Source organism: Phascolarctos cinereus, unplaced genomic scaffold, assembly GCF_003287225.1.
Source record: "Phascolarctos cinereus isolate Bilbo 61053 unplaced genomic scaffold, phaCin_HiC Scaffold_2;HRSCAF=192, whole genome shotgun sequence".
Classification (NCBI taxonomy): Eukaryota; Metazoa; Chordata; class Mammalia; order Diprotodontia; family Phascolarctidae; genus Phascolarctos; species Phascolarctos cinereus.
In genome coordinates, this window is record NW_027555625.1 from 189,215,363 (window position 1) to 189,231,105 (window position 15,743).

At 35.5% G+C, this 15,743-nt stretch overlaps 1 protein-coding gene across 1 annotated transcript in view; it reads left to right on the forward strand.

The window, feature by feature from the left end:
• The window catches only part of SNTG2 (syntrophin gamma 2), a 639,175-nt gene that overhangs the window by 513,033 nt on the left and 110,399 nt on the right, over positions 1-15,743 (forward strand). The window contains exon 14 of the mRNA XM_020965876.2: positions 637-846. Coding sequence (XP_020821535.1) covers positions 637-846 — 210 coding nt within the window. The remainder of the gene's footprint in view (positions 1-636; positions 847-15,743) is intronic.

Sequence of the window (15,743 nt, forward strand, 5' to 3'; positions counted from 1 at the left end):
TAATGACTATAATTACCTTCCTCACAGTTTTGTGTTCTTACACAAAAAAGCAATTACTTATTTCAGTACAATGATCTGTATTTCCCATTGGTCCCATCAACATTTGGGACCTTTCTCCAATATGTAGATAATAATCTCTACTGTCAGGTTATATTTAAGGGTTTTACTATGTTATTCATGGATATTTGAGTGTGAGGTATAATAAAATACTTCTACATAAATGTATTTTATTATAGATATAGTATATATTAGCATATATCATATTTATCATACACACACACACACACACACACACACACACACACACACACATACATACTTACATACTGCATAATAAAAAGAAGACTGACCTGGCAGTCTGGGTTCTGCTCCTAATTCTTTTATTTATTCACTTTGTGTACTTTTTTCCTCTCTAAAATAAAGAAGTTTAGTTAAATGACAAGTAAGGTCCTTTCTAACATTCTGTATTCTAATATTCTACATCCTAAGATCCTCACAAACATCATATTTCCTCTGTGTTAAGATCCCTTCTACCTCTGATATTCTGTGCACCCTCCATATCTAACATACCTTTCTGTGTTAAGTCCTTTCCAGCAATTAAAACAAACAAATAAAATTTTATTCTATGTTTTTCAGCTCTGGCTTACTGATGACTACTGGTTACAAGCAAACTTTTATCTAGGTCTTCACCAGGACTATGACCTGGAAGACCAACGGCCATATTGCTTCAGTGTCATGGTTGGACAGGGGAAAAGTCATTTTTTCAACGTAGAGCTAGGGAGCGAGCTAGCTGTGTGGGAAAAATCATTCCAAAGAGCCATCTTCATGGAAGTTCAAAGGACAGGGGTAAGTAATATATCTCCTATTAGTAACCTTAGACTGTTAATAGCCAGTATAGGAAATCATTGACATATATGTCAGATGTTGGAAAAATATTTTTTCTTCATTCTAATAAAGTTCGGTTTATTTTCTGATAACAAAATATATTTAACCATGTAAGTATTGGTAAATCTATGGCAATCATGCTGAGCATATATGTGATGTCATGGACTATCAGAGAAATAAAAAGTGAAGAGGAAATGTTTAATTTTCATACTTGGAAAAGGACCCATGCTTTTAATTGTGGTATTCTTGAACTGATGTCCATTAACGACCTGCTCTATAAATATAGCCTGAAGATATGGCTTTGTCTTGCAGATTGTATTTATAGAAGACCAAATAACCACATAAAAATTGAAGGACTCAGCAAGTTATCTGGATATTCAATTTTCTAGAATATAATTTTCCTCTCTGTCCTACATAATGATTCAGAAGGAATTCTGTTAAAACATTCACTTGTTTGTCACATGTATTTTCTCCCCCTACTGATAACAGGAAAGAAGTCACATACAATTTCTAGTGGGAAGACACTGAATTGATAAAGAATTTATTAGACTGTGTACTATCTAAAATAATAGAATCCCTTTCAAGGAGGATATGCATCACCAGAAATAAGAATGACGGAACATAAATGAATCAAATATGTCACAGAGGAGATTACATTTTGCACAAATAAAAAATGTTATTTTCCCCTAACCTTGTGTGCTACATCATGGACATCATAAGCATGCTATAAACCAAGTATTAGTTATATCTTTAGATGAATTTTTTGAATTCTAATTTATGTTCCATATTTGATTTGCTACTCAGGAGTGATGATATGCAGATAGAGGTTGAAATAATTTTACATTAGAGAATAGAAGCACAGTGAAATCTATTTTTGTAATATAAAAGACAACTTAGTACAGTGCCTGGCACATAGTAAGTATTTAATTAATATTTACTGACTGATTGATGGGATTTTGTATCACAACAGAAAGGTTTAAATCCTACATATAAGATATTGAGTGACAAAGGAGAGTCACTCAAATTCTCTGAGCCACACTTTCCTTATCCATAAAATGGAGATAAATATACCTCCCTGACAGAGTTGTCGAAGTCTTGTGAACTTGTCTACATAAAACACAGTACAAACTTTAAAGTTTATACTTTTTGTATATAAAAATCTATATATTTTGACTATGGTATCTTTGTTGGTATAGTGAGATAAAAGGATGACCATGCCTGTGCATGGCTAAAGTGAATAATAATCCCTGTTTCGCAAGTTGTGGCACTGAAATGTGATGGTGTATGTAAAGTGGTCAATAAACCCTCAAGCACCATAGAAATGCCAGCCTTTATCAATATTAGTAGTAGTAGTAGTAGTAGTAGTAGTAGTAGTAGTAGTAGTAGTAGTGGTGGTGGTGGTGGTGGTGGTGGTGGTAGTAGTAGTAACTATTTCCCATTCATTTTTTTCTACTGTGCATAATTTGAACATTATTCCAGTAACTACTATAACATTCTCCAGAGTCTAAGCTTAGGTAAGTGGAATTGTAATAATAGCAATGAAACTGACATAACTTTGGACCTGAGGGCATCCAGTTTAATTAGTTATTTGGAGTACTAGTAGCAATTGCATCAAAAACTTACCTTTACGTAGTGTTTAATGGTTACAAAACACACACATGCATGCACACATATGCCTGCATGAATATTTATTTACATATGTACATATATAATCTGAATTAATTCTCACTTTGGAGATATCGATGAATGAAAAAACATTTATTAAATGCTTGCTATGTGCCTAGCACTATGCTAAGTTCTGGGTAGACAAATTAAAATCAAAATAGTCCTTAATCTGAAAGAACTCACACTCTAATTAGGGGATACAACACATATAGGAAATTTCAGGTGGAAAGGCTCAGGGGTCTTTAGAGTTCAGCCACACACTAAATGATAAGGCCTAAGACTTCTTAGGAAGCACCAGCAAATAAGATGTCAATACACAGAGTTCCAGAGGGTGCAGCAGACGGGTAAATGATAAGACAAATATTATTATCCTTATTTTACAGATGAAAAAACTGAGACCCAGAGAAGTTGTGATTTGCACAATTATTAAAAGACAGAACAATAACTGAAGATTAAGTCTTCTGATTACAAGTTTAGCATTCATCCCATAATACCACACTAGTCATTTATTCTTAGCATTACATAAAAGTAAAGAATACAAAACTAATGGCTCCTGATCTCAAGCACTTTATACCCTAATTTCAGGGACAAAATATAAATTTACTTCAACAAATATTTACTAAGTACATACTATACTTAAGGCACTGAAGTATCTAAATATACAAATCAATTTAGACTTACAATGACAAAACAGTGTGTTAATGTCTCTATTAATATTCTACATTTTGGTAAGGAACTGCTAAGATGTGGTATAAAGGAATAATTATACTCAAAGAGGCATTCTTGGGGGAGGGGTGATGTAAGATTTGAGTAATAGCTGAAAGGTGATTATTTTAAGTCAGGTTTTGAATTCTGAGGGAAGTGATGGGAATTGCTAGAGCTGAAGAGAGAAGGCATTCGGGGCAGGAAGATCCAACGGCAATCTTTTTTCAAAATGCCTACTTATTGGCAGATGAGCTAAGCCTTCCAAGACAGACAAACCTTTATTCCTATCTTGGAGTTGTCTAGTGGTGAAGACTGTATAACCTCACTTAAGAGTATATTCTGATGTGAATGCAGCCTGTAGAAGATTGTTTTGAACATCACTTTTTCACAACTTCTTAAACATTGTAACCAAGACCCACCATTAAAGATGTGAGCCTCATTGTAAGTCATTGTTCATCTGGTCACTTGTTGATAACCTTTATTTCTATAGAATTAACAGTCAACTACAATGTCATTTCCCCTAACATCATGTTTTCATGGGAACAATTAGCAATGTTAGGTTACGGAAACTGCATTTTTGTACCTTCATGATCATGAAGTCCTTCCTTATGTTTAAGAGGCCATAATGCATTGAATGCATACTACATACTGTAGTATGTGTCAGGTGATGGAAATAAAAAGATAGAATTGAAATAATCTCTAACATTGAGAAGCTTACCTTTTATGGGGAGGATTAATATGTAGAAATATTTTTAAAATAAATATGAGTTAATAGGGTGGTGGGCAGGGAGGGACCGAGGCACTGATAACTTGGAGGAGCTGGAAAGACCTCATATGGATGGTAGGAGATGAACTGAGATCTTTGAAGGAAACTGGGAACTATAAAAGAAGTTGTTTCCAGTTCTAGCTTTTTTTTTTCCCATTAACTAGCTTAATCATTCAACCTTTTTGGATCCCAATCTCCTCATCTACAATATTGGAAGTTACTACTGGATGATTCCTAACTCATTTCCAGCTCTATAATTGGTCTTCCACTCATATGGTTTCATTCATTCAATATTCAGTAAACATTTATTAAGTGCCTTCTATGTGTGAGATATTGTACTGGATGTTGGAGAACGCAAATATTCATACTGCCACGGTCCTTACCTTTAAGGAAGCTATGTTCTTGTGGCTAGAAGGTTAGAACATGTATGCAGAGAAGCATATTACAAGGACTGAGAAGCCATAAGAGTAATCCTGGTAAGTTGTTCCAGATAAATTTGAGGATAAAGTGAATACTCTAAAGTTTAGTTCCTATTGAATAGGAAGTATGTTAAAGCAAGTTGCTGGAGGATAGCTGGAGCATTAAAAGAAAGCTTCTGGAAGGCACTGGCACTTGAGTTGGAGCTTTTGGGGCTGATTAGCATTTGGATAAGGAGAATAGAGGGAAAATGGCTAAGTGAGAAGTAATAAAAACAATAAATTTGATGGGAGTATTGGTGAAAGACCTTGCAGTATGGATTTGATACATGGGTCATAGAAGTTAATGTAGGTTGTTGAGCAAAGAAACAAAATGAGAAAAATAGTGATAGCTAAAACAATTTGGTCAGTCAGTCTATAAGCATTTATTAAGCATTTACTAGGCAAAAATATAAATGGAAAGAACAAAAAAAAATGCCTGAAACTGAATACTGTGGAATTATAACGATCAAGCTTGTCTTTTAAGAAGTGATGAGAAAATATACCTTTCTCCTTTATTCGAAGAGGTAGGTGACTAGTACATGGAATATTGCTTATATGATCAGATTTAACTGATTTGTTGGTCAGTTTTGCTGAATTAATTTTATTGCCTTTTTAATTTATTATTATCAAAAGAAATAACACAGGGTAGAGGAATGGGAAATAAATTCAGAAATATAGATGATATAAAAACAAAAGAACAAATAATTATAAAAACTAAGTTAACTGCATGAAATATTTTTTTAAAGAAAAAGGTGAGAGCCTGGGTACAAAACTTGTTCTATATTGACTCTAGAGCCAGCACACTTCATTACATACATCAGGCTATATCTTCAGATTACATAAACTCAACTTATGTCTAAGAGTGGCTCAAAACATTCCTCTGTATCCATTCTCAATAACCTGAAGAAAAATGTAGTGATCTCATATTGATGTAGAAAAGAAAGAAATTAGAGATGTGAGGATCAATTCAGTTTAAAGAGTGCTGGAATTGGGGCAGCTAGGTAGCACAATGGATAGAGCATTGGCCCTGAAGTCAGGAGGACCTGAGTTCAAATCCAGCCTCTGACCAACCACTTGACACTTACTAGCTGTGTGACCCTGGGCAAGTCACTTAACCCCAATTGCCTAAAAATTAAAAAAAGAGTGCTAGAATTGAAGTCAAAAGACTTGATTCAAATCCAAACTCTGAACCATACTTCCCTATATGACCTAATAAGGCAAGTCATGAAACTTCTCTGTGCTTCAGTATCCTTGCTTTACAATGATGTGGTTGGACTAGTCAGAGGTGTCAAAGTCACTGCCCATGGCAGCCAATGGTCTTGCAGAACCCCTGAGTGCTGTCTGAACCAGATTAAAATGTAATTGGAAAATGTTTAACAAAATTAACAAATACAGTAGAATGTAGATCATGTTAATTTGTGATTTTCTAAATCAGTATGTACCCCATAGGGATTTTTAGTTGATTTTGACACCACTGGTAGATGATTTCGAAGGTCTTTTCTAGCTTTAAATCTGTGAGCCTAGTGTGATAGAATCTAGGCATGAGGAAACGAAAGCCTGTACTATGGCAGTGGATATGAAAGAAGATAGAACCATGATTCATTGTACAGAAATAATAAATAAATAATAAAGCTCATATGTGTGTATTACTTTCGTTTTTAAAGTTTCACAATTTATTTACTCATTTCATGTTCACTACAACCTCATGAGCCATTATCTATTCATGTTATACCCATAAGTAGAATCTAAGCTTCTTGACGGCAGGTTTTCATTCAGCCTTTTTATCCCCAGTGCCTAGTATAGTATTTTGTATCCACTGGGAAATCAATAAATGTTTGTTGGATTCAGTTAGATTGAATTGTATTTTCCAACTAAAAGTGTTCTCTCCTCTTTTTGTTGCTGTTGTGGAGCCAATTCAGTCATGCCCAACTCTTCATGAGTCCATTTGGGGTTTTCTTGGCAAAAGTACTGGTGTGGTTTGCCATTTTCTTCTACAGCTCATTTTACAGATGAGGAAACTGAGGCAAACAGGATAAGTGACTTGCCCAGAGTCACACAGTTAATAAGAGTGTGAGATCATATTTGAACTCATAAAGAGTAGTCTTCCTGACTCTGGAGTCTGGAGACCAGCACTCTAACCTCTGCCCTCTTCACCTCCTAGCTGCCCTTCTCTCTTTCCTTAATTTCCTGAGAATATTTTGTCTAAATTTCCCCTTTGTTCTTATATCATATTAGACTGTAAGCTACTAGTTATCAGAGATTGTATTCCTAGCACATAGCTCTACACCTGCAAGTAATGGGTGCTTAATGAATGTTGAATTGAATTAAAATACTCAAACTCAGTACTGCATTTCAATTAATTATATCATTTTTTTAAAAAAATTCAATATCTCTTCCAGGGATCTGCTATGAAATCTATGCTCTAAGGATTTATGTCAAAAATAAGGCAGTGGCTCCAGGGAGCCCAATATTAATCTTAGGTAATTTCCTAGTCACTCAGTGCCCTGTGAAAGCCTTCCTCACCTCAGCATAGAATGCCACTGATCATGCAGATACGTACAAAGAAAATGGATTAATTACCTTAAAATCACTAAATCACCCAGGCAAGGATGATGCTGTGTGTGACAATGTTAGGTTCATTAATTCTTTGGGTAAAGGCAGACTTAGATCATTTGAATTCAATTGAACAAACATTTGTTATTACAGTGAGCAGAGAGCTAGAAAAGATAGGATGTTTCAACAAACCCCATGTAGTCCTTACCTCACAGAATTTGTAATCTGGTAGGGGAGTAAGATAGTTTAAGAAAATTAAAAAAAAAAAAAAAAAAAAATATATATATATATATATATATATATATATATATATATATATATATATAAAATGTCTTTCAGAGAGGTACCAAAAAAAAAAAATCCTGTTTGAAGCCTGAAGAGAAAAGGTCATTGCCAAGCTGAGAAATAGAGTGCTTGGTTTTATAAGAAGTGAAACCTCAATTAACTGAAAACCCACCTAAGTAGAGACTCTAATTGACTGAAGCTTTTACTGCCTCACATTTTAAGGGAAGAAGGTAAACTATAAGAAAACAAACTCATGCCAAGGATGTAATAAAAAAAAACATTTCTAGGTCATTCCTTGTGGTTACCACATGTTCAGGCTATTCCCATAAACTTTCTCCAGCTACTTAGGAGGCTATAAGAACTGATGGTCAGAATTGAAGAATCTGAGGCTTAGCCAGATTTTCAATCACTGACTAATAAAAATAAGAGCTAATATCTATGTATCACTTTAAATCTTTTTTTTAAGTGCTTTACTTTACTCATTTGATCATCACAACAATCCGTTAGGTAGGTGCTATAATTAGCCCCATTTTGCAGTTAAAGAAATTGAGGCTAAGAAAGGTCAAGTGACTTGTCCCAGGTCATATAGCTTGTAAGTATCTGACTGGAGTATGGATGGTTTTATGTATGTAGGATATAAGATATTTTTTCATGCTCAATCAAACAACAAGCTTTTTTTAAGTGCCTACTACGTGCCAGGCACTGTATGAGGCACTGGAAATATAAGTGCAAAAAAGGGGAAAAAATCCCTACTTGCAATCCATCTCATCTTTTCCAACAGCTTGCCCTCTCTGTCATCTCTACTCTCTAATTTATCTTCAGTCTTCCTCTGTCAATTAACTGATCCCCTAATGTTTACAAAATGCCCATGAATCCCAAATCCTCAAAATACTTTCACTTGATCCATACATCTCTGCTACCTAGCTATCATCCCATATCTCTCCTTCCATTTCTGGGTAAACTCCTAGAAAAGGTCCTAGATAGATGACTCCACTTTCCTTTCACTCTTCTTAAATCCCTATAGTCTTCCGTCTGACCTCATCATTCAGTTAAAACTTGCCTCTCCGATTTTACTAACAATCTTAACTGCTAAACCTAATGGCATTTTCTTAATCATCATCCTTGACCTCTTGGTAGCCCTTGACACTTCTTAATATTCCCTTCTCTCTAGATTTTTATAAGACTGTTCCCTCCTAGTTCTCCTTCTATCCATGTGACTGCTTCTTCTCAGTTTCCTTTGCTGGATCTTCATCTAGATAACTGAGCTGTTCTCCCTTTCTATTACTTCACTTAGTGATCTCATCAGCATCCATAGATTTAATCATCACCTTTATGCTGCTAAGTCTCAGATCTACTACTTAACCAGCCCTCATTTCTCAACCCCTAGTTTTACATCTCCAAGCACCTATTACATATCTAGACCTGTATGTTCTGTATACATCTTAAACTCAGCATTTCTAAAACTGAACTCATTATCTTTCCTCCAAAACCCTCCCTTCTTCCTAACTTACCTATGCTTAAAGATACCATCATCTTCCCACTTATCCAGGCTAGCAATCTAAGTATCATCATCACATTCTTTCTCTCTCCCTCTCTCTCCCTCTACTCTAATATATTGCTAGGGCCTTTTTAATTTTACCTTCACAACATCATTGGTATAGTCCCCCTCTTCTTCTCTGACAGTTGTTCCACTTTGGGAGAGGCCTTCATGCCTTGCCATGCCTGACAAAATCCTCTGTTTGTTCTCCTTTCCACAAGCTTATTTACACTCCAGTCCATCTTCCACTCACAGAGGTAGGTGGTGCAGAGAATAGAGTGCCGGACCTAGAGCTAGGAAGTCCTCAGTTAAATTCCAACCTCAGGCACTTACTAGCTGTGTGATTCTGGGAAGTCACTAAATTTCCATCTGCCTTAGTTTCCTCTATGTAAAACGGGGATAATAATATCACCTTCTTTAAAAGGTTGCTGTGAGGATCAAATTAGATATTACTTATAAAATACTTTGCAAATCTTAAAGTGCTATATAAATATAACATAGTACCCAGCACATAGTAGGTGTTTAATAAATGTTTATTTGCTAACTGACTGACTGAGGGAACTTGCATTCTAGTGAGGGAGACAACAAATGTGTGTGTGTGCGTGCACGTGTACAGTATAATTATGAAAAGGAATATATATAAATGTATATAGAGTAAATACAAGTAGTTTGGGAGGGAACACATTAGCAAATTGGAGAAACAGGAAAGATTTTATGTAGAAGGTGGTGCTAGAATTACATTCTTTAAGGAAGAAAGGAACTCTCTAAGGTGGAGGTAAGCAGGTAATGCATTGCAGTCATAGACTACAGCTAGTGCATACAGGAAATGGAGTATTGTGTGTGAGGAACAGAGAGAAGATTACTTTTGCTAGCTTGAGGTGGGGTTGGGGTACAATGTCCAAATGAGGTTGAAAACAGAGGTTGGGTCCAGGTTGTGAAAGATATTAAAAGCTTAACAGAAAAATTAATATTTTATTCCTAGAAGCAATAGAATTTGAGTAAGTCACTCAGTGAGTTATATGGTTAAGGAAAATCCTTTTGCCAGCATTGTGTAGCAGTGTTTGAGAAGACACTTGAGGTAATTAGGAGACTTGCAATAATCTAGGTGAAAGCTGATGAGATCCTAAAATAGGATGGTACCTTTTTGAATGAACAGAATGGGCCAGATGTGATAGAAATTGTGGAGGTAGCTACAGCAAAAATTGGCAATTGATCACATATCTAGGGTGAGGGAGAGTGACAAACCAAGGACAAAGCCAAGTTTGCAAAGTTGGGAGATTGGAAAGACGATGAAATAGTGGAATTTGGAAGAGGAAACCAGCGTGAAGCCATTCAAAGCATTTCTTCATACCTTTGGCCCAGCTCTGTATATATCTGATGTGAACCCTCAACTCTCAATGAATTAGTATGCTCTTTGAAGGTGTTGTAGTATAGTTTAAAAAAGGACCACTAGATTTAGAATCAGAAGAAGGAAAGCAGATGTTGAAGGATTTAGAGAAACAGTTTGTAGGATTCCATAGCCAAAATGCTACAGGAGAGGCCTGTAGGAAAAGGATGGGAGATACTTTATCAAATATATTGATTATATGTTAAAATGCTTTATTCATTCATTCATATTCAAGAATGAAATTCTCAATTCAAAGGGAAACAATCGCAATGAGAGGGAAATTGGGATTTGTATGAAGATATCAAGGAATTTACCCATCTACTGAGATTCGAAAAAATTCATGTACAAGTGATGGAAGCAAGGCTAGGAAACAGAAAATGAAAAGAAAAGAATAGCATTATCCTATAAAGGTAGCATCAAGAATGATAAATATCAAAATGTTTGGAAACTGACTAGGGAAGCTATGGATGACCAAAAAGTCTCTTGAGCTATATTGATAGAAAAATGATTTATAAAAAAAAGATTTCTACTTGCAAAAAAGAATTCACAGAGAGAAGGCAAAACTAATCAATTCTTATGTTGCTTCTATTTTCTTTTCAAAGCACAATGAAAGAGACAGAGACAGAGAGATATGTACACACATACATTTTTGTGGAGCTCTAATGACAAGCATCTAAAAAGGTCACTTGAAGGAAGTGGTATATGAGCCAAACCTTGATGCAAGTAAGGCTTGAAGTCAGGGGATAGTGTTTCAGGTGTGAGAAAGAGTATATAGGCCAATGTCCATAGATGATTGAGTAAATGGAAGGGAAAAGTATAAGAAGACTAGAATTGAAGGAAGGGGCAAGGTGTTGAAGAATTTTATATTTAATCTTGGAGGTAATAGGGATCCACTGTTTTTTATTGTGTAGGTAGGTGACATGGTCAGATCTGCACTTTACGAAGATCACTTTAGCAACTAAGTTGAGGACAGACTGAAGTGGAAAGACAACTAAGGCAGAAAGACCAACCAACATGCTATTTCAATAGCCTCCAAGCCTGAAGTGAGGAGGATCTTGGTGGTGGCAATGTGAGCATAGAGAATGACATTATATGATAGGTGTTGTGAATGTAGAAATGAAAAATATTGGTTTAAATAACAAAATGCTTTATTTATTGAAGATTTTAAGGAGAGAAAAAATATGTAGCCCTTTAGGAAAAAGAAAGTATTTTAAAGTATAGAAACTAAAGGATAAAAATGAAAAAGAAACATACAAGTGAGACAATATTCAGTCAAGTCAATGGATATTTCTCAATAGTTATGATGTTTATTATTATTGTTGTTATTAATAATATAAATTATTTACATATAACATCTTATACTCAGCAACCTTGTTAGATGGGTGATATTATTTATCTATGTTTTACCTATAAGAAAACTGAGGCTAAGAGGTTAAGTGACAGCATCAGAAGCAGGTTTTGAACCTAGGTCTTCCTTACTCCAAGTCTAGCACTCTAGCCTCTATAGCATATTACATAATATCACAGTCCATTATTCATCACAAAACCAGGCTTTTTAAAGTTTGACCAATCCAACACTCAATCCATGTACATTCAATTCACCAAATATTTGTTCAATGCTTACCAAAAGCATAATATAACACAAGGTGTTAAGGATTTTAGAAAAAGACATTTCACCATTCTCATCCTTGAGGAATCTGCATTCTACTTGGGAAAGTGGAACATGCACAAGTAAATACAGAATTATACAAGGTAGAATGACAGAGGCAAAGAAGACATCCAATACAAATTGCTATTTGGTAATTTGAGTCAAAAGACAACATTTTTAGCCAGAAGCATCAAGAAAGGCTTCTTGAAGAAGGTGGCACCTGAAATAAACTTTAGAGTAAGGGAAGGTTATCATCACTGAAGATTCAGTACATCCCTACAGTACAGACATGGACAACAGGGGTTTTTTTGTTTGTTTGTTCTTTGAAGGATCTAGATTACTCATCTCTTCTACTATACCTAAACCCAAGTTGCTTCCATTTAATAAATCACAGAATAGATTCAAAATCTTGTCTACTTGTATTGCTCAACACTCAGTAATGGAATACTCATCTTAAATTTACTGAGACACATTTACATTTATCTGATGAAAAACTACAGCTCTTCTCTCTATATTCTACATTATTCATCCATTTAGACTTCAACTTATCTTCACAAGGCATCATCTAAAAGACAGGCAATATAGAAAATAGCAAATTATCCATTTAAGTACAGAAAACATTTATTGAGGGCCCTACAAAAGACTTTTTATTTAAAAAGTCAAGGAATAGTTACTAAACAATACACTAGAGCTATGAAGAAAATTAATAAAATCGTTCAAGGCTTGCTACACCTTACTATGAAACTATAATAAACAAAGGCAAAAAAATACACTCCTGGAGACTCAGGAGTTTCTTTGCTGCACCTTTGAAGAGTGTGAATGATTAGGCAAAGGAAGGAAGAAATAGAGCTCAAACAAAGTCTGGGATAAGATGACTAAGGATGTATATTAATGGACTATAGCATCAGTGGAAAATGTCCCTGGAATTGAAAATCCAACTGAAAGGTTGGTGAGAAATATTCTTCCACTGTCTCATATAAGTACATATTTTTTGCTTGAAACAAGATTTCAAAACAATTTCCTATTCAGAACTGATCTGAGAATAGGGGAATCCTATCTGTCCTTATTGTGGCTAAATCTAGTCTTGGCTGTTTTACTCACTAAATAACAGTCTGAGTTAATTAGATTTATTCTAATGACTCTCCTACTTTGGGATCAATCAGTAGCCCAGAGTTGCCTTATAGATTTGGCTGGTGATGTGCTAAAAATAGAAGGTGCACATTCAGAAAGAAAAGAAACTCATTTCTCTTGGATGATCTACTAACATTCAAACTCTTTCTCCTGATATTCAAAGTGCTCTGTTAATCAGCTTCAATTAGCCTTTTTCTTGTTATTCCCATTTTCATTCTGTAAACTCCAGCCAAATTAGATTGCGTGCTCTTCACATTTTTCTGCTCTTTCCAAGCTATTAGCTCTTCTTACTTAATTCCTATGCATCATTAAAAATCCATTTCAAATATCATCTCCTCCACAAACTCTTCCCTGCTGTCCCAGCAAAAGTGATCTCTTTTCCCTCTGAATTCCCATAGTATTTTGTAACACGTTAAACTTTCACTTTCTATCTTGAATGCTAAATCAGTTTATCACAGAACCAGCACTTAGTAAGCCTACTGTGTGCCAAGTACTGCGTGCTAAGCACTGAGGTTGCAAAGAAATGCCAAGAGAAAAAAAAAACTAGTTACTAAAATTTTTTTTAACTTTACAGGGGCCAATGAATTTATCACTTACTAGCCAATCTGCTGGCAGTGTTTCTCCATACTTAAATGAATTGGTCCTTAGCAGGAGACACAATTTGTCACTAAGACCATTCTCAAATCTTCTAATCTTTAATACTTGTAGAGCTTACACTCTAATGATGCAGCTTTGAAAATTATCTCCACACTGAAATAAGGCATTAGAGTAACACTTTGTTTATATATTATCTTTCCTGTAGAACTACAACTCAGCATGGATAAGGACTCTGTTTTATCCTTCTTAGACTTAGAAAAAATTAAAACTGGAAAAGACAGAGACTGTTTAATCAAACCCATTAATAGAAGATGAAATAGAGGAGGTCTAGATAAAGAATTAAAAGGCTTGCTTAAAGTCATAAAGCTTCTAAGTGAAGGCAAAGTAAAGTTAACTTGGGTGTCCTGACCAAAGCCCTGTGTTTTTGCAGCTATACCTTTCTACCATGTTTTCTTTCTGTCCATACTACATTGTCATATATACGATGGAAGGATGGATAGATGGTTGAATAAATGAAATCTATAGCCCAAACAGATGAAACATAGAAGTACTTGTGAATAGTTCTTTAGTCTACAGATTATTTAAATAAAAAAATCACATTGATAATCTGTTTCCCCAGGGAATCAGCCTCATGTTCTAGCTTAATGAGCCTTATTTACCCCATGTATGCTGTAGTCTCCGACACTTAGTGGCAAGCTTACATTATTCAGAAACAATAATCATTATCATTTTCTGTAGTACCTTGTTTATTAGGAGTGTTGAGGAGTGAACTATTCCACATGACTGAATTTTCTATTTAATTTGTCTTTAAATGCAAAGCTTTAAAAAACTGAATATAGGTGGAAATTTTTTCACAGCGCATCACATACTCCCCTGCCTTTATAACCAGAGGATACTGGAAAACATGAATATAGTCTTGATGCCTCCAGATCATTATGGGAATTATTTATTGTGCTTTCCTGCCTTTTAGGTGTCATACAGGAGTGGTAAAGTGTGTGGGGCTGCTTGCCACTAAAATATGAAAGAGTATAGGAATGTCTCTTCTCCATAGCAGCACCTGCCTCAAATGAGACATAAAAGGGAAAAAGGAGGTAGATGAGCAGAAATGCATGAGTAAAATCTCTGCTTCAGCCACCAGGTGGTGGCCCAAGCTCAAGATGCTCTAGCTCTCCTTCAGTCCATCTTACGTATGTACATGTGATTGATGCCTTCCTGACACCCTGCATAAGCATCCTGGTTCCCACCTACCCACCCACCCACACTTTCCATACCTTGTGTTATTTAGGCTAGGGATTAATATATAAAATTGATCACATAATTTTTGACTCATACCCCCAATCTCACATCCTTATCTCTTTCTCATCTTCACATGATCTAAAGAAACACATACATGTTTCTTGTAGCTGTTGCTACTTTTACTACATGAAACACACAGTGAAAGCATAATAAAATTCCTGAGAGGTTGTCCACCTACCACTTCTCTCAAGATCTAAACTCTCCTCTCCTCAGCATTAGGTTCTATTTGCATTAGGGTCTGTTCCCAACTTCAATTTTGCCAAAGAAAGCAATGCTCAAAAATGTCATATACAGAGCAGGTTATACAGACCTTACCTGAATATCAGAATAAAAAGGAAAGAAAAGGAGCAGACTCATCACATGGCGGGTGACAATCCCTAGTTCAACTCCTACAGAAACAGCATCTGCTTCCTTGATGATCTCCAAACATTCTCTACTTCAATGGTCATTAGGAGGTCTCTTTGGAGTTTTCAATATCACTGCTTACTGACTTCTTGGTAACAAGGTCCTTATGATTACATACAAAAATCACACTGCCTATTCGATATCACAAGCCAGTTTCCTGTCCATCTTCAATGAATCACAGAATTTTAAGAGTTCACAGGGACTCCAGGGATCTTCTAATTCAACCCATACCCCCCCAAAAAAGGTCCCTGCTATAAGCTGCCTAGCAAATTGACATCCATTTTGTTTGATGAATGCTTGACATTCAAAGCCCTTCACAACCTTCACAAATGCTCCCATCCTCCCTTTTCAGTCTTCTTACACTTGACTCCCCTTCATGTACTCTGTAATCCAGTGACACTGACCTCCTTGTTGTTCCTTCTACA